The sequence below is a fragment of the Phacochoerus africanus genome, chromosome 3, assembly GCF_016906955.1.
Source record: "Phacochoerus africanus isolate WHEZ1 chromosome 3, ROS_Pafr_v1, whole genome shotgun sequence".
NCBI lineage: Eukaryota > Metazoa > Chordata > Mammalia > Artiodactyla > Suidae > Phacochoerus > Phacochoerus africanus.
Genome location: NC_062546.1, coordinates 187162070 through 187184101, shown reverse-complemented (window position 1 = coordinate 187184101; position 22032 = coordinate 187162070). Strand labels below are relative to the sequence as shown.

Sequence of the window (22032 nt, the reverse complement as noted above, 5' to 3'; positions counted from 1 at the left end):
CTGTGTCCAATGAAGAGCCGAGTCTTCAGGGACCAGGTCACTACTTCCTCGCAGGGCCTCTGGAAGAAGATAGGTTCCTTCCTACAGAGTCTCTGCATCCCCCAGACCCGACAGGGAAGCCCGACCACCCTGAGGCCCGGAGCCAGCACCAGGCAACTTGACTTAGGGCTCAGGAAAGGAACACAGTCCTGTGTGCCTTTTCTCAGCCCAGCCTATCTCTCTGTGTATGTGGCTCCTGCCATCTCTGCATTTGGAATCTGCTCTGCACACATCTATGTTCTAGCTTTTTGTGTCTGACCTTCACTTTGCTCCTTGGCAAAGTTCTTCTGAAATTCCACCCGGCCTTGGCCAATCGCAGGGGAAAGTAATCTTGTCTTCACGTAGGCCAGGGGGAATCAGTCGGAGGCCAGATGAAGCTGAAGGCCATCGTGGCGCCAGAGACCAAAGGGGCTGACTGGTCTGAACGGCTTAAGCCTGAATGACAGTCCAGGACAGCTGGGGAGCCTCTGTTCCTTACGAACAAAACAAACAGCCTCACAGCGGTCTGCCCCTTCTTTCTTGACCAACTTCAGGGCTCTAGCTGTTGGCCTGAACGCCTAGGAGGAAACTGGGGAAAAGGATAAGGAAAAAGTAGGACCAGGCCCAGAGAAAATGGCTAACGAGGCTGTAGAAGTCCACGGAGCCTCTCTGCCCCACCCCTTTGTCTCCCAAGGAGGAACTCAAGGTGCTTGAATGGGCTCTCGTGACCACAGCGAGTCCACCAGGTGGCAGTGCTACCCCTTGCCGGGTCGGGACAGAGCCCGCAGTGTGAGAGTGCGGCCACCAGAGGGCAACACAGGGACAAGCGCGCTACCACGCCGCTGGTTGCCTGGCAACTGTGACGCAATGGGCTCCCACTTTGCACTCTCCTCAAGGCCTCCCAGGTTATTTCTGGTATAACAGACTGTTGCACAAGGAGTGGCCTCAGGAATCCCAGATCTGCCTCTCTTTTAAGCCTGGAGAATCTAAAATGGTCCAGGAACCCCAAATCCAGCACCACCCTGGCGTCTAGGGGATTGGGCAGCTTCTGCCCCTGCTCTTTGGAATACCAAGGATCAGGAAAAGAAAATAAACATTTTCTATTCCCCTCTGCAGCCCCACAGCCATTGGGACGCACTGATTTCCCCACTGGCTGAAGCAGAGCAACCTCCTCCCTCCCCCCTCTCCCTCCCCCTTCCAAGCAGGGGCTGGCTTAACTGGGCGTATGACCTTGAGCCAGACCTTGAGCCCCCAGATCCTCAACTGCACTTCAGGGGGGTTGCGGGGGATGATAAGGCCCCGCTCTGCCCCTCTGTGATCTTGATTCTCTCCCTTGCCCCTAAGAAATCTGTCCTTGCCTCAAACCTCCCTGATTTTGATGACCCTGAAAATAGAATTCTTCCAATTCTTCCAATGCCAGACGGCTAAATATGACCTGAGAAGCCAGAGATGGAACCAAGAAAGTGAGGCGGACACAAGACAAGGAGTGTGGTTATAATGAGCTCAAAGCCTGTGCCGGTCTGGTCTGTGAAAGGGCCTGGGTGAGACGAGGTCAGCGCCCCGGGAAGTCAGGGGGCCACTCTGGCCACGGCATCAGTAGTGGTTCCAGGCACGTCTCTGGGTCATGAGGAGTCCGCTGGCCCTGGGGCTGGGCTCTGACTGGGGCCCAGGTGACAATCACTAAAGGTGTCAGGGTCTCCAAGGGGCACCACGGTGGAGGGTCACACGGGCATGTGCAGCTCGTTGTACTCGTCCTGGCCATCCTCATCAAAGTTTGGTTCAGCATCTTCGGAGTCCAGCTGCAGAAGGGAGTGGACGGTTGGGACAGGTGAGGAAGCGGACTCACCGCCTCCCATCCCCAGCTCCTCCTCTGGCCGGAAACCCTCAGTGCCCACAGACCTTTCCAGACCTCACTGTCTATAGGAACCATGGCCCCAGGTTGAAGAACTTGCCTCTGGCCAAAACCTTCAGGTCACACACCCCCCTGCCCCCTCCCTGCAGCGGGACCTCCTAATAATAACGATAGCAGCTACGACCCAGAAGTGCTCTCCTGGGGCTCTAAGCTCCTGTGGTGCCTTGGTACACCGTGTGTGGGTGGCCGATTTTCAAAAAGATGTCCCTCCCTCTAGCTGACAAAAGCAGGGCTCAGGATGGATTCTGGTACCACCCTACCCCGACTCATCCCTCAGCTGCATGCATTTGTTCAGGACACAACCTGCACAGCTGTCTAGGGCAGCCTTGGACTTAACTTCACACCAAACCACCCTTCTCGTTGCTTTACCTGAACTCCATGTTTAATCCTCACCACGATCCTAAAAGAGTGAATCTATGAGTAGCCCCATGATACACATGAGAAGAAGATTGCAGAAGGTTAGGCAAGTTGCCTCTGGCCACACAACAGCAGAGACTGGCACCCAGGGCTCCCCTAAGATTGTCCCCAAGCAGCATCCCTTACCGCCTGCAGCTCCCTGTCCTGGAAGAGCCGGGGCAGAAGGCAACGCCTCAGAGGCACCGTGAGCAGCAGCACGAAGGGAAAGGCGAGTGAGGCGGCCGTGGACTTGACTACCCAGAGCAGGGCGATGCAGCCCAGTTGGATGCAGGTGAACAGGTGCATCCGCCAGGTCTTCACCTGGGGAACAGACCTCAGGTCTCACCACACAGCACCTGGCCTGCTCCCACCACATTCTGGAGGTGCTCCGTTCACCAGGTCCCAGCTTCTCCTCCACGGTCATCCTGCCCATCTCTGGCCTGGGGCCTCCCAGGAACCCCTTCCCCCTTGCCCTGTCCCCCAGCTCCTTGCTTCCTGGCCCTACCTTGGTCACGTAGGGCTGTTCAGGATGGTGTTTTGCCGGCATGAGGATGAGCAACAGACGCTGGGACAGCTGGATACCAGACAGCGATGTGACCCCCATGTACAGGAAAATCCCAAAGAGCACGGCCAGTGGGATCCGGCGCAGCACAGCCCCCATGACGATGGACAGGCCTGGAGGAGGGGACACAGACCTACATGACCCCCCAGACAGTCCCCAGGAGGATGGACAGGGCTGGTGGGGAAAGGATGAGCTGGGCTTCATCACTCTGACCAAGAAAAGATGGAGCAGGAGGTGTTCCCATCGTGGCTCAGTAGTTAATGAATCCACCTAGGAACCATGAGGTTGCGGGTTCGACCCCTGGCCTTGCTCAGTGGGTTAAGGATCTGGCATTGCTGTGAGCTGTGGTGAAGGCCGGCAGCTACAGCTCCGATTAGACCCCTAGCCTAGGAACCTCCATATGCCACAGGTTTGGCTCTAAAAAGACAAAAAAAAAAGAGAGAGAGAGAGAGAGAAGATGGAGCGGAGCAGGATAGAGAACCAAGACAGAGGGCTCAAGAAAAAAGGCACATAAAATGTCAAGAAGCAGGTTGGTGGGGGGGGGGGGGCGGTCAGAGCAGGGGCCAGTCATTTGGAAACTCAGAAGGGACCTGGGTGAAGCCTGAAAAGGAGAAAGGATTTAAGGTCCAAGCAGACAAGTCTGTGGAGTGGGGGCCAGACCCTCGAGAGGCAGATGCTCTCACCCACAAGGCTGGCGATGAGCACTCCAGTGACCCGCTGCTCCCGCACCTCCTGGATCTGGGGCTTGTCGCCGGGCGCAATGGCAGTGCGCATAACGGTCAGTGCATTCACGTGGGTGACCGAGCGGACGGTGGCAGCCGTGAGCCAGGGCAACCCAAAGAGCCCACAGAGCCCACCCAAAGAGCCGATGAGAAGCAGGTCCAAATGGAAGCCGGAGCCTTTGAGTAGCCTCCGTGCCTTCTGGCTGACGATGAGCCTGCAGGGAGGGGACAGGAGGCAGGGGTGAGCGGCCGGCAGCGGGGCCAGGCACACGCAGAGCAGAGACGGTGCAGTGGGGGAAGGACATGCAAAGCAGAGCTCTCCCAGGACCTGCCAGCTTCCTCTTTCAAGTTCTCAAATTGAAGTTCTCACATTGAAGCAAATTTGAGCCAAATTTCCATACTGCGGATATTTTAAACACCACAAAAGCCAGATGCCAGCTCTCACCACGTTGTTGTGGTTTAACCAAAATGAGATACATATGAGCATCACTCAGTGAGAGAACACACTGCCAGGGTGTTCTGAGGACTGTCAAGTGCCACCCGCAAGTGGTGGTGGCAACAGACAGATACCACATCAAAGCACCACGGGCAAACCACGTCCCACGTCCATGTACAGTCTGCTCCCCACTCCTCCCCTACCTCTGCCGCCCAGGGTCCCCCCAGCCTTCTCACGCAGTGATCTGTGTCTCCATGAAGATCAGGATGAGGACCAGGAGGGCGGGCACGGCGGCTGCCACCATCATCCATGGTGGGAAAGGACGGGCACTGCCCAGGGGCGGGATGAACCACGTGCGCTTATGGGGGGAGGTCACTGAGAGCCCCGTGGGCACCGTCAGCTTCTGCACAGCCAGAAGAAAAATCAGGCTCAGGGACACTGCCTCCCCACGCTAGGAACTCCCCCTGCAGCTGCTCCCACCCAGCTCCAGGGAATTTGGGTGTGAACAGGTTTGGGGAAAGTTAGTTTTGTATCCTCTGAAGTCACTGTTTCTCCAAGGATCCAGAAGGGAAGGGGGACATAATATACCCTCTCCCTGAGCCGCGGAGATGCCAGGAGGCCTGATGTGGGGGCACCTGCCATTACGCCCCCAGCCCCATATGGGACGCATCCGGGAGTCTTGATGGAGGGTCCCACCCGGCCCCAGCCCCTCTGGCTGGCTGGCCTCCTCAGCTGGACCACATGGCTGCTTCTGAAACCCCCAGCGCACCCACCTCTGTGCAGCCCCCACACAGAACCATTCCATTAGGAAAGCTGGGTTCCAGGGGATTGGCTGCTGGGGATATGACCTCCCTCTCAAGGCCCTGGGGCGAGAGCCAGCTGCCCGAGGGATGGGGACGCACTCACCTGGGTGTAGGTGTCTGTAATGGAGTAATCCACCAGGACCATCACCAGAATGGAGATGGGGATGCCGAAGTCCCCAATGATGCGGCGAGCCTTGAGAGAGGGGCCACGCGGGGGGTGGGAGGAAAGGCGGATGGAGGTGAAGGTCAGGAGACTAACATGGGGGTTTATTACACGGACCCTTCTTGGGTCTGAGTGGGAGCCAGAAGTCCCATGACCTGTCCCTTTAAACGCCACAGGTGCCAGCCCCGCCCAAGGGGGCACTCCTCTCCTGACTGCACTTCTCTGAGGCTTCAGACAGTGGGGTGAGAGGGTGGGGGTGCACGGGCTTGGTTTGGGTCCACGGGTTGATCTTGACCGGGAGAAGGGGGCGGCCCCTTCTGGAGCGCAGCCTAGCGGTGACAGCGGGAACTGAGGGAGATCCATGGGGGCTCCACAGGCCCCATTCCCGCCGGCCACACACCTTGCCACCCAGGAAGCGGCTGTTCCTGAACTTGCGGAGGAAGAAGGCAATGAGGAAGGTCCCGAGCATGAGGATGAGAGACAGCAGGGCCGTGTTGGGCTGGTTCCTGGGACTCGGCGGCCCCTCGGTGGAGGGCAGGGCGCTCCCATTCCGGTCCAGCCCCGCCTCCAGGGTTCCCTCCGGGGGGTAGAATGGCAGCAGTGGGTGCTCCGTGAACACCTGTGTGGGTTACAGGGCTGCCCTAGCGCTCACCTGGGCAAGTGACCCTGATTTCATACCATCAGTACACCTGTGAGGAAGAGGGCTGGCCCCTCCCACACCTGAGCTGCCCTCGTCACACAGGACATCCAGCTACACACATAACCCTCCTCTGCATTCAGTGACCCAAGGACCCCTGGAGCACTGACCTGCTTCCATCACATACCTGAGCAGGTGAAGCCTGGAGTTCAACCCTCTGGGTCTGACTCCCTGACCTTGAGCTTGGACCTCTCCTAGGGCATCCTCACCCTGCCTCCCCCACCCCCCGCCCCCCGCCCCCACACTGCATCTGCACCCAAGAGGGCTTTCCTCCTTGTCCCCACAACCCTACCCACGCTCTCCTTCCCAGGGCGCTGCCCAGCCCCTATCTACGCCCACCCCCAAGACCTCTCTGGGCCTCCACCTTGTAGAGTTTGTGGAAGGTCTCATAGATGAAAATGAGTGAGATGAGGAAAGCGAAGATCTCCTGGGTGAAAGGCGAGATGTAGCGGACCAGGAAGCTGCCTTCCGCGGCCACAAGGGCAAGGACGAAGACCACCAGCCAGAGGCCAACCCACACCCGGCCCGTGAGGTACTCCAGGTCCTGGGCTCGGCAGAACTGAGGGCAGGAGGGAGGGGGGGTCACCCACAGCCATCTGCCCTGGATGCCGGTGCCCCACGCACGGGCAGGAGGTGAACCCCAAGGGAGAGACGGCAGGGGCCCATCACCAAGGCCAGGGGCAAGGGATGGACCAGGAAGCCCCCAGGGAGGGAGAAGTGGGGTGGCGGGCACCTTGAAGAAGGCTTCTTCAAAGACAAGCAGAGGCCCAGAGAAGCCGACCACGAGCAGCGGCTGGGCTCCCAGCAGAGAGAAGAGGACGCCCAGCACAGCCGTGGACACGATCAGCTCAGAAACACCCATCAGCCCCTCCGTCTTCTCCCCTGGGGTGGGCAAAGGTCAGTGGGATGGCCCTGGCCTGGCTCCTTCCACGGGGCCCCTCCTCCTCATCTAGCTTCCCTACCTGGGGACCCAAGGAACATGGAGCAGCCCCCCAGAGTGGCGGTTCCCAAGAGTGATCGCTGGGACCCCCGATCCAGCAGCTCCTCGTGAGGGCCACACGGGAGGCAGTCCCCTCTCACCCACCCGCCCCCTGAGCTGATCGCTGGGACACCCTGACCCAGAAACCCTGCTGGTGACGCTGAACCCCCTCACCTAGCAGCCCCCCGAAGGTGATGGCAGGGCTGAGGGCAGCAAAGTAGATGAAGAGCACGGCAGCCACACACTGCGAGTGCAGCGCGTCCCGCAGGTCGCTGGGGTAGTGGGGGTACCGGCGCTTCACATCCCGGACGAGCCCCCCAAACACCGAGCCAGTCCGCAGCAAGGGGTCATCTTCAGGGGCTGCCTCAGAGCCCCCCAACTCCAGTGACAGCTCTGGGGGAACAAGGGGCTGCTAGGCCACGGTTTGTCCCAGCCTGGGACGCGGCACAGAGACTGGGTCAGGGAGGGAAGCCGGCACAGGGCTCAGGAGTCAGGAGCGGGGTTGGGGTCACAGCCTTGAGCGCTGTGGAGGGGGCCTGTGTGCTGCCGTGGGGGGCTCCGGGCCCCAAAGGGTCTGACCTTTTCCAGGGGCCGTGTAGCCGCCCTGAGTGGTCATCTCAACTTTGGTCTGCTCGCGCTCCCGCCGCTTCCTGAGCAGCTCGCGCTGGAAGGCAGCCACCGAGCGCAGCAGGTCCCGGCCCTCCACCTCGGACGGGGGGATCACGATGCTGCCGTCCAGGAACTCACTGATGGCGCTCAGGAGGTCCTGTCGGTCATCCGCCTGGTAGGCAGCCTCGTGGAACAGCTGGGGGCAGGAGACACAGGGGCTGAGCTCAAGGCCCAGGGAGACCCTGGGAGGGGGCTTTGGCGAGGAGGTATGTGTGGGAGCCATCAGAGAACCAGAGGCAAGGTGGATGTGCAGCCACAGCCCTGAACACCAGCCCCACCCCCGAGAGTACCCTCTATCCCCTGGGAACCTCCAGACTTGTCCACGATGCAGGGGCCATTCTGACTGGGGCATAGGTTGGTGAGTATTTTGAACCTTACCCCTGGCTAGAGGACCCTCCTGTCCAAGCCCAGAAGAATCCACCTCCCTTTCATGTCTCATGTCACATCCAAAACTTCAGAATGTGGGCTTCTTCTCCCCTGTATCTCCCTCCCCCTTCCACAGCCCCAGCCCAGGGCTCCCTTTCCTCCCTCAGCCAAGAGCTTCCTCCACCACTCCGGAGCGCTGTCCCCACCCAGGAGGGCCTCTAGCACCCCTGGGCACCACTGGCTGCAGTGAAAGGGACAGGGAACAGGCAGGGCTCAGGGGCACAGGCCAAGAACGCCCCGTCCAAGGGGCTTCCAGACCCACCTTGTCAGACATGAGGGTGGCAATGGAACGCCCAAGCTCATGATAGTCAGTGCTGGTGTGGCTGGGCCCCAGCATCACAAAGAGAAAACGAACAGGCACAGGGACCTCAAGCACAGACTCCAAGAGTACAGCCTCGTTCAGGCGCACAAAGGCTGCCGCTGGCTGCTCCAAGAAAGGCACACAGCCTGGGGGGAGAGTAAGGCACAGGGTGCTGGGCAAAGGACAGCAGTCAAGGCAAGCCCTGGAGGGGATATCTGGGGGATCATGTACAGTTGAGCAGGTTGTGCACTGCATAAAGAAACCCCACTCTAAAAAAAAAGCTCTATTTCTTTATGTTTGTATATTTCTAACAATTTACCAATGTTATTTTACCAATGTTATGAAAATCATGGGTATTAAGGAAGAAGTGTTTTCTTTCTAATTCTCACAAAGGTGCTATATGAACAGCTGTCCAAGATAGCAGAAAACTGGACAGGCAGAGAGAGGATTAAGGAAGAAAGGGCTGGGGGCAAGATGGGTGGAGAGGAAGAGCAGGGGTAAGGTGGAAGCCTGGCTGGGGTGGAAGAGGCAGCCTATAGGCCAGAGGTCAATCCCATGGCAGAGGCACCCATGCCCCATAGCCCCTGCCCCCAGGGCCCAGCCCTCCTTACCCACGAGCACAACAGTAGCCTCGGCATCTTCAGGGATCTTCTCCAGCAGCTTCAGGCTTTTCCCCCGGTGACCATCTCCCCCAGGCATGTGGATGGGCTTCTGAGGACGCAGAACTGGAATAGGGCTGGGACCCAGACCGCAGGCCGTGGCAGGCCCTCCCATCCTATGCTCCATGCCTGGATTCTGCCCTCCAAGCCCTGGATCTGGGCCTGCTTTCTCCTCCTCCACCCCCAGCCAAGGTTGAGACTACCGGTGATGTGCCCCATATCAGGAGGGGACCAGCCCTGGGTCTAGAGCCCTCCTCCCAGCCCCCCTCCTCTCACCTCAGCCTTATCTTGTTTCAATGGCTCCCCTGGCTCTGCCCCGTCATCCCATTTAACTTCCTATTTCTCCAGGGCAGGGGTTCCTGTCTGCCATAGGTCCCCCCATACCCAGTATGGTGCCAGGCATCCATCCTTCCTGATCCACCCAATGAAGTCATCCGTGGCCTCCACGGACACTGGAAGCCCTCTCTGTCCCCTAGCCCAGGTCAGAGCAAGGCGACTGACCTCCTTGGCCTCAGGGTCATGAGGCCAGAGCGGGGCTGGCTCCCCCAGGTCATCGGCCATGGCTGGCATGGCACCATCAGGGCCATGGCTGGGGGCTGGGTGATGATTCCCCAGGACCGAGTTCACGCTGGAGCTGGACGCGTTTCGGGGAAAGAAGCCACTTTCCTTGTCGTCGTTGGGATGGCTGAGGAGAAGGCAGAGGAGCCAGGGGAGGTTAGCAAGAGAGGCCTTTGTTGGACCCCCGGACATGAGGAGATGAGAAAAAGAGGGTTCCTTCCACCTTGGTATGAGAAGGAACTTTCTAATGGTTGGGACCATCCAAAGGAAAACAAGGAACAAGCTCCCCATCATGCGGGGTCTTCAAGCAGAGGCTGGAAAGCCACTCGGGAGAATCTGTGCTCCTGGAAGGGCAGCTGAACCTGAAGCCCCCCGCTCCCCCACCCGCCGCAGGCACCCCACCCTGGCACCTGTGTTTCAGTAGCAGGGTGCGAAGGACACTGGCCCTGTCCTCCGGCCGGATCTGGTCAGACACAATCATTGTCTCCACCACGAGATGTGCGATGCCTGGCAGGGTGGTTTGCTCCAGGTCCAGGAGGGCAGCTCCTGGGGGCATAGTCGGGGAGGGTGGGGCACAGTCCCATCAGATAGGGAAAAAAAAACCCCACCCCCAGCAGCCTTGCTCCCCAAGGACCAGCAAACGTGCCGGGTGAGCCAAGCACTCAGTGTGCCCAGGTGGACACACAGTTCCATGGGGCCACAGCCCAGCCAGAGAGGGATGCAAAAAGGAGCACAGGGGTGAGGGCACAGCCCCTCCTCACCCAGAGAGGGGGTCAGCTGTTGGTTGACTGCATGTGGACGGACACCCACTGTGCCTCAGGTACCGTGCCAGGTTCCGGGGCATGGCCCCGTCCCTCAGAGCTTACAGCAGCTCAGGCAGCTGGCCCCACAGTGCCCAAAGTGGCCACCAGACCTCGCCTGGCCCCAGAGCTCCAGGAAGTAGTCCCCACCCCAGAGCTGGGCGGCCTGGTCTAGGCTGAGCTCTGGGGTCTGTGAAGAGGGCATGCAGTGCCCGGGCCAGGCCGGCAGGGCCCCTACCGTGGGCAATGGTCCTCCGGAGCTCCAGCAGGCTGCGGAAGGAGAGCGAGGCCACATGGGGCTTCCCCCAGCGCTCCGTCTCTTCCTCCACGTCCTCCTCAAACTTGATCCATCGGGCCGTCTCCCGCCAGTGGGGCTCCTGGCTGCGGTCCAGCATCAGCTCGTTCAGCTCCACAAACACCTGGGGTGGGCGCCAAGGGTGAGGGCCTGGGGGCCGCCGGGTGGGACCAGCTGTCCTGGGGACGTGGCCGCAGGCCAGGCAGGGAGGGAGGCGGGGAGGAGAGGTTGGAGGAAGCCAAAAGCCCTCCCCCTCGGGGTCCGGTACCTCATGAGGCCTCCGGTCCAGCTGCTTCTTCTTCTTCTTCCTGCGCAGGATGGGGGCCAGGCCACCGGGGCTGCCCCTCCCGCCCTGCGTCCGAGACGGCTTCTTTACCAGATGCCGCCGCACCCCAGGGTTATCCTCCAGCCGGTGACCTGCGGAGAAGGCGGGCTTGGCAGTCCCGGGACTCCAGCTCAGGGCCTCAGGGTCACGGCCAGCCCCTGCAGCACTGCCCAGCCAGTCTACTTGGAGAAGCCACAGTCACCCGGGGGCCACGCTGACAAAACCACATCGTCCAGCATGGCCATTTCACAAATTAAGAGACTGAGGCCCACAGAGGGGAAAGGACAAGTCCAGTGTCACACAGGGGACCCCTGGCGAAGCCACCGTAAAAAGGCAGCTCCCCACCTCTGTCCACAGCCCCGGCCACGGCCACTGCCTCTCACTCTGCCGCACCATGAGCCCCAGTAAGTTGCCAGGCCCTGAGCCCTCAGCGCTTTCCCTGGGCCCTCTCGGTACCCATGCCTCCCCCACGGGTACCCATCCAGGCAGACTCGGGCACAGCTTCTCTCCCTCCCTTCCTCCCCTCCTTCCAGGCCAGCAGCTGGCAGAAGGCAGCCGTCCAGTTACTCACAAGCCGGTCCCCCCGCCATGGGGCTCAGCAGGCCCCTGATGGATTCCCACAGGTCATAGTCCTCAAGGTCCAGCACGAACATCTCTAAGTCCTCTGAGACCAGGGAGTCTCGAGGGCTGGGGGCCGGAGCCCACCCAGGGCTCTGGCCCTCAGTGTCCCCGGGCCCGGGGCTCGGTGCACCATTGGACTCTGTGCCCTCCTCCAGCGGGCTCGTCATTTCCCCAATGGCCAAGGCCACAACCCCTGCTCCCTCCGAGGCAGGAGCCTGGACTGCAGTGGTCTCTGTCCAACCAGAAAGTGGCCGGGCCTCCAGACCCCGACTCCCCAAGTCCCCAAGCCTGCTTCCTCCTGCTTCCAGCCCTCGCCCTGGGTCTGTAAACACGCCCTCCCCCCCGCCCCCCATCCCGCTGCCACTACTGCCGCTGCCGCTGCTGCTGCTGCCGCTGCCATCGGATTGTTCCTGTCCCTGTCCTCAGGCCCTGGCAACTTTCCATGACGTATTGAGCTCCAAGCCCTCCCCCGCCCTCCCCCCCCCCAAACACTGTGGTTCCAAGGGGGAGGAGGGCGGGGTCTGCGATGCCCCTGGCCTGGGCACAGAGCCCTGTGGGTGATGACAGGTGGCACAGAAACCAGGGCACTGATAAGATGGAAGGAATGTGCCGAGATCACAGCCAGGCCCGGCCAAGGGTGGTGTCGGGGGAATGGGGGGCCCCTGACATGGGGAGGGGCAGGGCCTGGAAGAGTTGCTAGGACTCAGGGGGCTGGTTCAAATCGGGTAAAAAGAGTTTGCCCCGGGAAAGAGGAGCTTCAGAGGCCGGGACGGGGTGCGGGGGTACAATGATGTCTCCAATCGTCGCGTGGAAGAAGGGCTGCCTTTTTCCGGGGGTGACTCAGAGGACACAATCAGGACGGAAGGGCATAGGTGTCATGAGGGGAAATCTCTGTTCTGGCACCGGAGGAGTGGCTTGGTGAGGTAGTGAGCTCCCATCACTGGCCACATTCCAACAGACAGGAATACCATAGAGGGGCTCAGCCCTGGGCGGGGGAGAACGCTGAGTCCCTCCAAGGTCCCTCACACACTGGGCATCCCTGGGAGCAGACCATGGGGGCTGCCAGAGGGTGTCACTCACTCTTCATGTCATCCAGGTCCGCGGAGCCCAGCATCTGGGCCTCTGCCTCATCAGTGGGCACCTGCTGCTCCGGACCACCCAGGCTGCCCAGGGCACTGCCTGGGCACAGCCGCTCCCGCAGGTCATAGCTGGCCGATGGGCTCCACGGCCGGCTCTTCTCTCCAGCGACTCGGGAGACTCGGGCCCGGGGACTAGGGGAGCTGAGGAAGCAAGATGGCAGCCTTAGACTTGGCAGGTAACCTTGGTGGAGATGGGCCAGGTTAGGGGTTTCCTGTGCCCGCCCCCAGCTTGGGAGGGGGCCAAAAGTGGTCCCCTGGGGACTAAACACGGGCTCCTCCTAGGCAGAGAAAAAGCTCACCCCTACTTTCCTGTCCCCATCACACTGGCCCCCAAGTCCTCTTTGACCCCATCCTCCTCTTCCCTCAAATAACCTCCCTCTCCTGGAGGACCCTCCCTGCACACCCTCCAGTTCCCTTGTCCTTGTTGATCATGCGGACAGAGAAGGGGCACACTCCCTGCCCCCATCTCCTCTGTCCCCACGCCTCTCCTCCTCGCTTATTCTCTGGGGTCAGAGCTGGGGACACTCCCCAAGCTCAGGGGGGAACCTGGGACCTGCTCTGGGCTGGGCTGGGAGCCAGTACCTGACTGAGTGCTGGGGGCTCGTGTCGGAGCGTGGGACCACCGAGGGCAGGGGCTTGGCGAAGGCGGCCCTCCCCGAGAGGGGGCTGTCATCCTCGTCACTTCCAATGGAGAACTGCGGATGGACCGCACACGCCTTGGGTCCCTGCTCCGACTCAGCCCCAACCCCCCACTTAGCCCTGCCTCGGTTGCCCGCTGCCAGGCCTCCCTCCCTTCCTGCCCGCACCCCCGCCTTGAGCAGCCAGCCCCCCTTTAGGGGGAGACCCTACCTTTGCCTTTGGTGGGGACCCTGAGGGTGGGGGCTCCGAAGGTTCCACCTCAGATTCCCCCTCCTCTTCCTCCTCCTCTTCCTCCTCCTCATCCCCGCCGATGCCTCCCTCTTCCTGGATGGGAGGGGTCCCCTCGGAGGGGGGCGCGGAGGTTTTCTCTTTCTTCCTTTTCCTCCTGGCTTGCCGGGCAGAGGTGGGGGGCAGTCGCCGCAGCTTGTGGGGCGGAGGCAGGCGCGCCGAGAGCGGGTGGTGGGTGTGGTGGGATGTGTGCCGGTGAACTGGGGGGGAGGGTGCAGGAGAGCCGGTTGGGGCCCCACAGCTGAAGGGGGTCCCTCGCCCCCCCCAGGGACACACACACCTTGTTCTAGCTCAAGGCCTCTAACAAGGGCACCCTAGTCCTTCCTCCAGGGTCAGGCTCCTCCCAACACCTGTATCATAGCCTGTCATGGGCAAGGCCTGGTAGAGCAGAGAGATGGAGAGGGGATGTCACGGCAGGGGGTCGGGGGATGAGAGGATACAGCAAGGAAGGGAAAGGGAGAGTCGGCAGAGCTCAGGAGGGGAGAGGAGGTGGCAGAGAGAACAGAGGTGGCAGAGTGTGACAGCCTTGGGACGATGAAGGTCACCAAGAGAGTCCTCAGGCCCATCTCCCTACCTCTCCCCTGTGTCTCGGGCCCCCGCTCCCCTGACAGGCAGACAGGTGATGGGTGAGTGAGGCAGGATGACTTAACATGGCATGGTGGCCCAGCACAGCGTCCAGCACAGCGTCCAGCATAAGATGGCACCGGGTGACCAAGCCAGTGGTGAGCACGGTGATGGTGGCAATGAAGGTGATGGTGGTGAGGGTGGCCACGCTAGGGGTCCCCAGGCTACCCACACTCAAAGTCCCGCTCGCTGTAGCTGCGGCTGGGCTTCTCAGGGTCCCAGGCCGGAGGCTTGCTGATGAGGTCCCCAAACCTGCTCACGGCCAAGGTCTTCCCCAAGTCATCATCCTCCTCCTCCATGTCTGGACTCAGAGGGGGCTCCTCCAAGGGCACCCGGACCTGCAGACTCAGACAGCTTCTCCTAAGCACCCTTGACCCATGATCACTCCACACCCACCCCAATTCAAGCCCCGGCAGATTCCATCTTCCATTCCCTGTGGCCCAAGAAGGGGTCAACCTCCCAGGCTTCCTGGGTTTCCCAGGAAGAGAAGGGGCAACAGCTCCGAAAAATAACCTGTAAGACCCCCTCTTTCTCCATATCCCAAGCCTAGCTCCATCCCTGTGTCTGGGGTCCCAGGACTGATCAGAAGACACCCCCCCCACCCCGCCCCGCTTCCTCCTTGAGGTCCCTCCCCCTCCTCCGACCCCTGCGAGCCTCAGTCACCTGGGGTAGGGGGGAGGCGCCCCCGGGCGGCGGGATCACTCCGTTGGCCATGTCCGGAGAGGTGGCTTGGAAGGCTCTGACTCACTGAACGACCCTTGGCCCGGGTGAGAAGAAGGGGGCGCTGCGGGGACCTAGTGGGAAACCCTGGAGAGGGAAGGCGGGGTCAGGAGCCTCGCGCCGCCGCCCCCACCCCCTCCCCGGAGCCCGATGCCCGATGCCTGATGCCCGATGCCCCTCCAGCCCGCCCGAGCACCCTTAGAGGCCCCGCTACGCCCGAAACACCCAGGGCCCAGCCCGGGCCGCCGCGCGACGCCCCGCCCTGCGGTACCTCTGGGCTCCGGAGCCTGCCGGGCCCGGGCCGGCCGCCGCGCCCCATCTCCCTCCTGCGCTCGCTCCGGGGCCTGTCGCCGCGCAGGGCTGGACGGCCGGGAGGCGCCCGCGGCCGCGGAGAGCCTGGCGGGCCGGGCGGACGCAGGCGCCGGAGCCCGCAGCCCCGCGGCTCCACCTCCTCTCGCTCAGCTCTGCAGCTCGGCCGCCGCCGCCGCCGCCGCCGCGGGGCCGCACAATGGGAGCGGGCGGGCGGTGACTCACCCCGCACCCGCCGGCCCGGCCCCCACGCGCGGGCCCCCGCAGGACCCCACCTGCCCCCTCAGCCCCTTCTCCCGCGCCCCACGCGTTGCCGGGGGCGGGGGCGCCGCTCCCCACGCCCACAATCCCGAGATTCACGCACCACCTTGCTTTTCGCCTCCTCTCCCTGCAAGAGCCCTGGAAGCGACCCCTCCGCAGACGCCAGCCCCTCCAACGTCGGAAACTGAGCTTCGCAGGGCTGGGGAAGCACCCACCACCTGTCCTGTCGGTCCCGACAGAGCCCCAGATGCCGGCCTTCTGCCACTAGGCACCGCCCAACGTTTGACCTTGGCAGTTACCTCCCCTCCCTGGGCCTCGGTTTCCCCTTCGTAGCCAGCGGGGCCTGGGCATCGGAGTGTTCCAAAGTTCCGTCGAGCTCTAGGATTCTGCGGCTCAGTTTCCAGACCCCCTCTCTCCCTCCTCCACTCCCTGAGGTCACAGCCCCTTTTCCAAGCGGAAAGGTCTTTGAAAGGAAGGACTGAATCCCAGTTTGACCCTCTAGGGTCTGGATGAAACCAGACACCTAGCACAATGCCGTGTCCCTAATAGTTCCTCCATGATATTTGTTGAAGCCACGTCCCTGAATCCTTAGGCGAACTTAGGAGGATGTGGGGGGAGAACCCAGGATGCAGCTGAAGACAGGGGAGGGTGGAACTGGCCAGGCCCAGGAGAGGGAAACCAAGCCTGCCCCAGGCACAGGGTGATGGACTCTGTGTGGGGGAAGAGGTTTAACCCTGTGACCTTGGAAATGTAATTTACCCTCTCCCGGCCCTGCCCTCACCTGGGTCTCAGCTCAACCCAAAGGCACATTTTTCTTTGCCTCTCTTATGACTACATTTCTCACCGTCTCCATCCTTGAATCCTAGAATTAACAACCACAATCATTTCATTACCTTAAATTTAGATACAAACCTCTCGGATATTTGTATTCTCATGAGCACACAACAGCCCTCCTCGGCATAGAGCATCTTGATCATATTTGACAGGTGAGAAAAACAAGGTTCCGAAAGTTTAAATGACTTGCCCAAGGTCTAAGGCTTGTGGGCAGGCAGCATGGCTGAGAATCACACCCAAGGGCTTCTGGCTTCATGTCTAATGTTTACCTGCAAGTGCTACAGGGACCCCACCACCACCCCCCAACCTTGGTTGCCCGCCCACTGCTGTGAAACCTTCCCTGCCATGAGCACAGGCTGAAACATACGCCTCACTTCCCAGGTGAATTTTTAAGGAGGCTGCATCTTTGCTACTATAGAAGCCATATAAGGGCGTGATCAGGCAGTGCAAGCACATAGCCCAGCTCTGCCATTGATAATTGCATGACCTTGAACAAGTTATTTACTCTCTATGAGCCTCAGATTCCCCATCTGCAGAATGGCAACAAGAACAGGGTTATTGAGAGAATGACAAGAGTTCATGTGTGTGAAGCACTTGGAAGAGTATCTGGCACATAGTCAGTGCTCGAGAAATGTTGTTCCTTTTCATATCACTACAAATCAAAGAGAAGCCACCAGAAAGGCCTCAGGTAACTTGCAGTTTGAAAAATGATGAAATGTACACACATGAAATAAGCAGAGGCTGGTTTATATCTCAAAGGGCAGGAAGTCTTCCAGCCAAATTGAGGATCCCAACCACACCAATTCAAAGAAAACAGAAAGATCCAGGACAGCTTTTCCTCCACGAGGGTAGATTTGGCCAATGACCCATTCTTTACACTTGTATTCCTAACGTGGCCAGCTGAGGAGTTTCTGGAAGAAAGTAGGGGGTGGGTTCAGGTAGCCCCAAGTTGTCACTGAGCCTTGCCTGGAATTCTGTCTTTCCAAGAGTATCTCCTCCCTGCTACCCAGAACAGAGCACTCAGTGTGCTATGCTGTCCACTGGCCTTGTGGTAAGACCTTATTTTATTTTTACAAGAGAAGTAACATGGCTTTGAGAAACAGTCCAGACTCTAGAGTTAGAGATGCTATATACAAGTACTAGTTCAATGCTTGGCACAGAGTAAATGCTCAATAAATGTCTTTTTTGTTTTCTTCTTAGGACCACACCTGCAGCACATGGAAATTCCCAGGCTAGGGGTCCGATCGGACTCCAGCTGCCAGCCTACACCATAGCTCATAGCAATGCCGGATCCTTAACCCACTGAGTGAGGCCAGGGATTGAACCTCCATCCTCATGGATACTAGTTGGGATCGTTACCGCTGAGCAATGGTGGGAACTCCCAAATGTCATTCTTCTTATTTACTATAAATTACTCTGCAGGGGTTTATCCCATCATAAGCCATGTGTTCCTCAGTAAACCTGGACTCAGCTTTGAAATAGACCTAGTCCCAGGACAGCACCACCCTGAAGTTTCTCTTGCCCCTCGGAGCCCACCTTTCTTTTGGCTCCAGAGGTGCAGATTCATCTGTGCTAGGATGACATTTTGATCATGAGATATGACCTAGGGCCTTTCACTCTCCTCCCCCTATTCCCACCGAGCTGTTAGCTTTAGATTTTGTTGCTTTGGAAGAAAGCCGGCAAGCCTTTCTGCCTTTTGTTCATCCAGAGCCAAAGTCTCTGAAAACCTAGGGAGGTTTGCAGAGGAGGAAAAAGAAAGGGTTAGCAAGACCCAAAGTGTCTTCCCAGAAGTTGGGGGAGGGTGGGGGGGGTGGAGGATTTTGTCCTCTCCAATCTGCAAAGTAGAAGGATGGCCCAACCCAACCAGACAACCTGAGATGTGGGGGAGGGGGACATCAGTGAGTCCTGCCAGCCCCAGGCGATGGGGGCTTGAAATAAAAGATTGTTTTGAAAGTGTTGCAGTGTTTCCTGCACTCCCAAGTGTGTAAACCAAGAGCCACACACTCACGCTACACTCCATGCCAGGTGTTGGGTTGTATTTATTTATTTATTTTTGGCTTTTTGGGGCCGCACCCATGGCATATGGAGGTTTCTAGGCTAGGGGTCTAATCGGAGCTACAGTTGCCAGCCTACGCCACAGCTCACAGCAACATCAGATCCTTAACCCACTGAGCAAGGCCAGGGATCAAACCTGCAACGTCATGGTTCCTAGTCGGATTCATTTCCGCTGCACCATGATGGGAATTCCAGGTGTTGGGTTTTACATCAGTGAAGAAAACCTGACATGGTCCCTGCCCTTGGGCAGGTTACACACAACAAGCAAATACATAAATTGATAATTATGAAACATAGCAAGTGCCGGGGGGCAGGGGGAGCACGTTTATAGAGAACATCCAGGTGGTATAGTTAAGCACATGCTCTGTAAGGAGGGGACAATTAAGCAAAGACCTGAATGGTACAAAAGAATCAGCCAGGCAGCGAGGGGTGTGTCGGGGAAGCAGGAGAGGGGACGGCATTCCAGGCAGAAGGAAGAGCACAGGAAAGTCCCAGTGGCAGGAAAGAATGGGATCTGTGCGGTTATTTGGGTGCTGAGGATCTGGGTCGTGTTTTCCTGGTAGGATGTGGTATCCTCAGAACCTGGTGCCACAAGGGGACAGATTGAGAAGGACCAGAGGGTGAACCAGGGTGGGCGTTCTAGAAGGTTTAAGATGCAACACAATGTCAGCGAAAAAGAAAGAGGGCCCGAGTTTTGAGATCCAGTCATCCACTCAGTGAGCATCACCTTTCTTAACCTGAGCCCCAGCTTCCTCACCTGTAAAAAGAGAGATCACACTTTTCCTGCAGGCTTGTACCAAGTGCACTGATGTGAGTGAAATGATTCGTACAAGGCAGATGCTCCACAATGGCCATTATGATGATATTCTCCTATACAGTCTTTCCCATCCTCAGGACCCAGCTCCTGGTGCCTTGTCTCACTCCCTCCCAGGGCAGTAAGCTCCCTGAGAGCTGGAGCATGTGTGTTTCATCCTCCTATCCCACCCCCTCTGCTCCAGAGAGGCTGGCACACTTTATGAGCTCAATAATACCTGTGGCCATGAAGGCAAGCACACAAGTAATTATAGTAACTAATAAACTGAAGAATGTTTTTGTGCAGGGCATAGAAGTCACTGAGTCCAAGGTGATCAAATGACCGAGGATGGGCCAGGAAAAAACATGCCATGGCCTGCTTGCATCTCTGGCAATGTCTGAGGCTCCCTCCGAAGCACACTGGAGAAACAGTCACTGGGAAACACCCGGGCAGGAAGGTGCGGGCTTTCCCTCTCTGCTTACAAAGGGCATTTCTAGGCAACAAAAGCAGGTCCTAACAGCTAACAGGCAGGTTATTTTAAAACAAACAAACAAAAAAAAAAAAACCCCACAGCATTTATTTAATTTACAGTTCACATAGCACTTATATGTACATCATGGGACTCAACAATTTTGTGAATTGGATACGGCATTGATTAATTTCATCTCCTCACTGTAGAAAAAAGAGCCAAGGATCAGCAAGGGGCAAGTGGCTTGCCTGTGGTTAAACAGTGAGAGACACGAAACTCAGGCATGATCCTGGTTTTGGCTCTACATCCCTTGTGCCTTTTCCTCTATGACCATCACACCCACTGACTCTTGAGTACGAGGATCCAAAATGCGGAAAGCAGCCACACAGAACCTGGACTGAACATCCAGCCACAGCTCATCAATCTGGGTGGCATCTTGGCAAAGGAGGAGGAAGGACGTCACCCCTCACTCCCTGTGAAGTGACTCATCAGCAAAGGTGGACCCTCTCCCATTGAGAAAAAGGAGGTGAGTCTCCAAGCTGACCTGCTCCCCCTCTTCCAAAGTCTTAGAAATTGAAGTTTACACCACTCAGCTTGGCCACTGACCATACCACCCCCCAACAGGGCCTCATAGAAGTTTTTAATATAATTTTTGAATCAAAATACATTGAGATTTTAAAATATCTCTCAGCTAAAACGTGAAACAAAAACAAACACCTCAGAGCTCCCTGACGGCACAGCAGGTAAAGGATCTGGCATTGTCACTGCAGTGCTCAGGTTGCAGCAGTGGTGCCAGTTTGATCCTGGCCAGGGAACTTCCACATGCTGTGGATGTGGCCAAAATGAACCAAAAAAACCCACCTCAGTATCACCCCTCTTCCCCTTCTGCCTAACATCTTCAACCCCCCACCACCAATATCCATTTATTCCCTCCAGAATGTATTTACACAAATATTTATACAAATTTATTTATTTATTTATTTTCCTTTTAGGGCTGCACCTGCAGCATATGGAAGTTCCCAGCCTAGGGTTTGAATCTGAGCTGCAGCTGAGGCCTATGCCACAGCTGCAGCAACAAAGGGCCCAAGTTACATCTGTGACCTACACCGAAGCTTACAGCAATGTTGGATCCTTAACCTACTGAGCAAGGCCAGGGATCAAACCACAGTGAACCACAATAGGAACTCCTACACAAATTTATTTACACAAATGCGAATATATATTTTACCCCCCCCCCAACCTGGTTTCTATAGAAAATGCAGCATAGGAGTTCCCGTCGTGGCACAGTGGTTAATGAATCCGACTAGGAACCATGAAGTTGCAGGTTTGATCCCTGCCCTTGCTCAGTGGGTTAAGGAGCCGGCATTGCCGTGAGCTGTGGTGTAGATCGCAGACACGGCTCGGATCCCACGTTGCTGTGGCTCTGGTGTAGGTCAGCGGTTACAGCTCCAATTAGACCCCTAGCCCAGGAGCCTCCATATGCCATGGGAGCAGCCCAAGAAATGGCAAAAAGCCAAAAAGCCAAAAAAAAAAAAAAAAAGAAGAAAAAATAAAAAGAAAATGCAGCATAGTACTCATATATAATCACAGGGAAAGAATCTTTTCCCTCTGCTACCTCAGGCCTTCACTGCCAGCAAGCCCAAGGCCAGACAGGTCATCGATAAACCCTCGTTGGAGCAGAAAAGCCACACTCAGAAGACAAATCCATCTCTGAGGTCAGTCCAGGTGTGTAAGATAAGTCCCGCCGACTGATGTCTCTGTACAGGTGTCAGTGGCAAAGCTTCCCCAGTTGCTCAGGGTGTGGCAGGGTCCGAAGAGGAAGAGTGTCCCAGCACCTAAAGGTCAGAGAGACCCAGGAGTGGTAATGGCCTTGGCCGGCAACACCAGCATCTCTGTCTTCTGGCTCACCACACAAAGAACACCCGCAGGACAAAGGATGCAGAGGACATGGTTGAATTGTTACAGAAAACAAAGATGGGCCCAGAGATTTTGAGCACACAGAAATGGGAAATCTCCTCTTTCAATACCCCCAGCCTCCCACTGCCTTCCAGATACCCTAAAATGACTGGAGGCTATTCTGCACCCCAGCCCACACTGTGACCCGACAGGGCTTCCGGGAAGGAAACAGCCCAGCCTTCATGGAAGGTAGCTCTGGGCCAGAGGCTGGATGCGGCCTTCATCAGGCCCAGCACTGGCTCTCATTTGCAGGGAAGGGGGTGTGCACACTGCCAAGAAAGGAGACTCATATTTTTGGGAAGTTTTAATTTGCTTCAATTAAAAATTCAGGCCAGCTCCAAGCACAACAGAAGTAGGTGAACTTATTTCCTGAACCTCAGCCCTGTCCTTACTGGCCCCTCCACCTTCCCACCGAGAGGTCCCCATCCCGGCCAGCATTTTCCCAACTGGCCAGTTCCAAGAGCCCCACTGTCCCGCCAGACCAGACCAGGGCCCTGCTGGGAGGGGAGAGAGAAACCATCTGGCCCCAAGTGACAGGAAAACCCTGTTTCTAGGGCCTCAGCACCAGCCTTCCAGGTCTGGGTCATGTGCCTATGGGCTCTT

At 58.1% G+C, this 22032-nt stretch overlaps 1 protein-coding gene across 4 annotated transcripts; it reads right to left on the bottom strand.

The window, feature by feature from the left end:
- Positions 1 to 1482: 1482 nt before the first annotated feature.
- Positions 1483 to 15726, bottom strand: SLC4A3 (solute carrier family 4 member 3). Of its 4 annotated transcripts, none has more exons than XM_047773617.1 (23): positions 15426 to 15726; positions 14696 to 14839; positions 14205 to 14370; positions 13331 to 13608; positions 13064 to 13176; positions 12423 to 12622; positions 10665 to 10813; positions 10340 to 10520; positions 9712 to 9847; positions 9245 to 9428; positions 8696 to 8795; positions 8046 to 8230; positions 7268 to 7493; positions 6863 to 7081; positions 6443 to 6591; positions 6074 to 6268; positions 5413 to 5631; positions 4953 to 5042; positions 4283 to 4449; positions 3572 to 3825; positions 2832 to 3001; positions 2474 to 2647; positions 1483 to 1817 (listed from the first exon to the last, which is right to left on the bottom strand). In XM_047773617.1, the coding sequence occupies exons 2-23, from the start codon at positions 14744 to 14746 to the stop codon at positions 1740 to 1742; spliced, it is 3684 nt and encodes a 1227-aa protein (XP_047629573.1). In that variant the 5' UTR covers positions 14747 to 14839; positions 15426 to 15726; the 3' UTR covers positions 1483 to 1739. The 4 variants fall into 4 exon arrangements, with proteins under 4 accessions (XP_047629573.1, XP_047629572.1, XP_047629576.1 ...); XM_047773616.1 differs by lacking the exon at positions 15426 to 15726 and adding an exon at positions 15024 to 15177; XM_047773620.1 differs by lacking the exons at positions 14205 to 14370; positions 14696 to 14839; positions 15426 to 15726 and adding an exon at positions 13983 to 14180.
- Positions 15727 to 22032: the final 6306 nt, after the last annotated feature.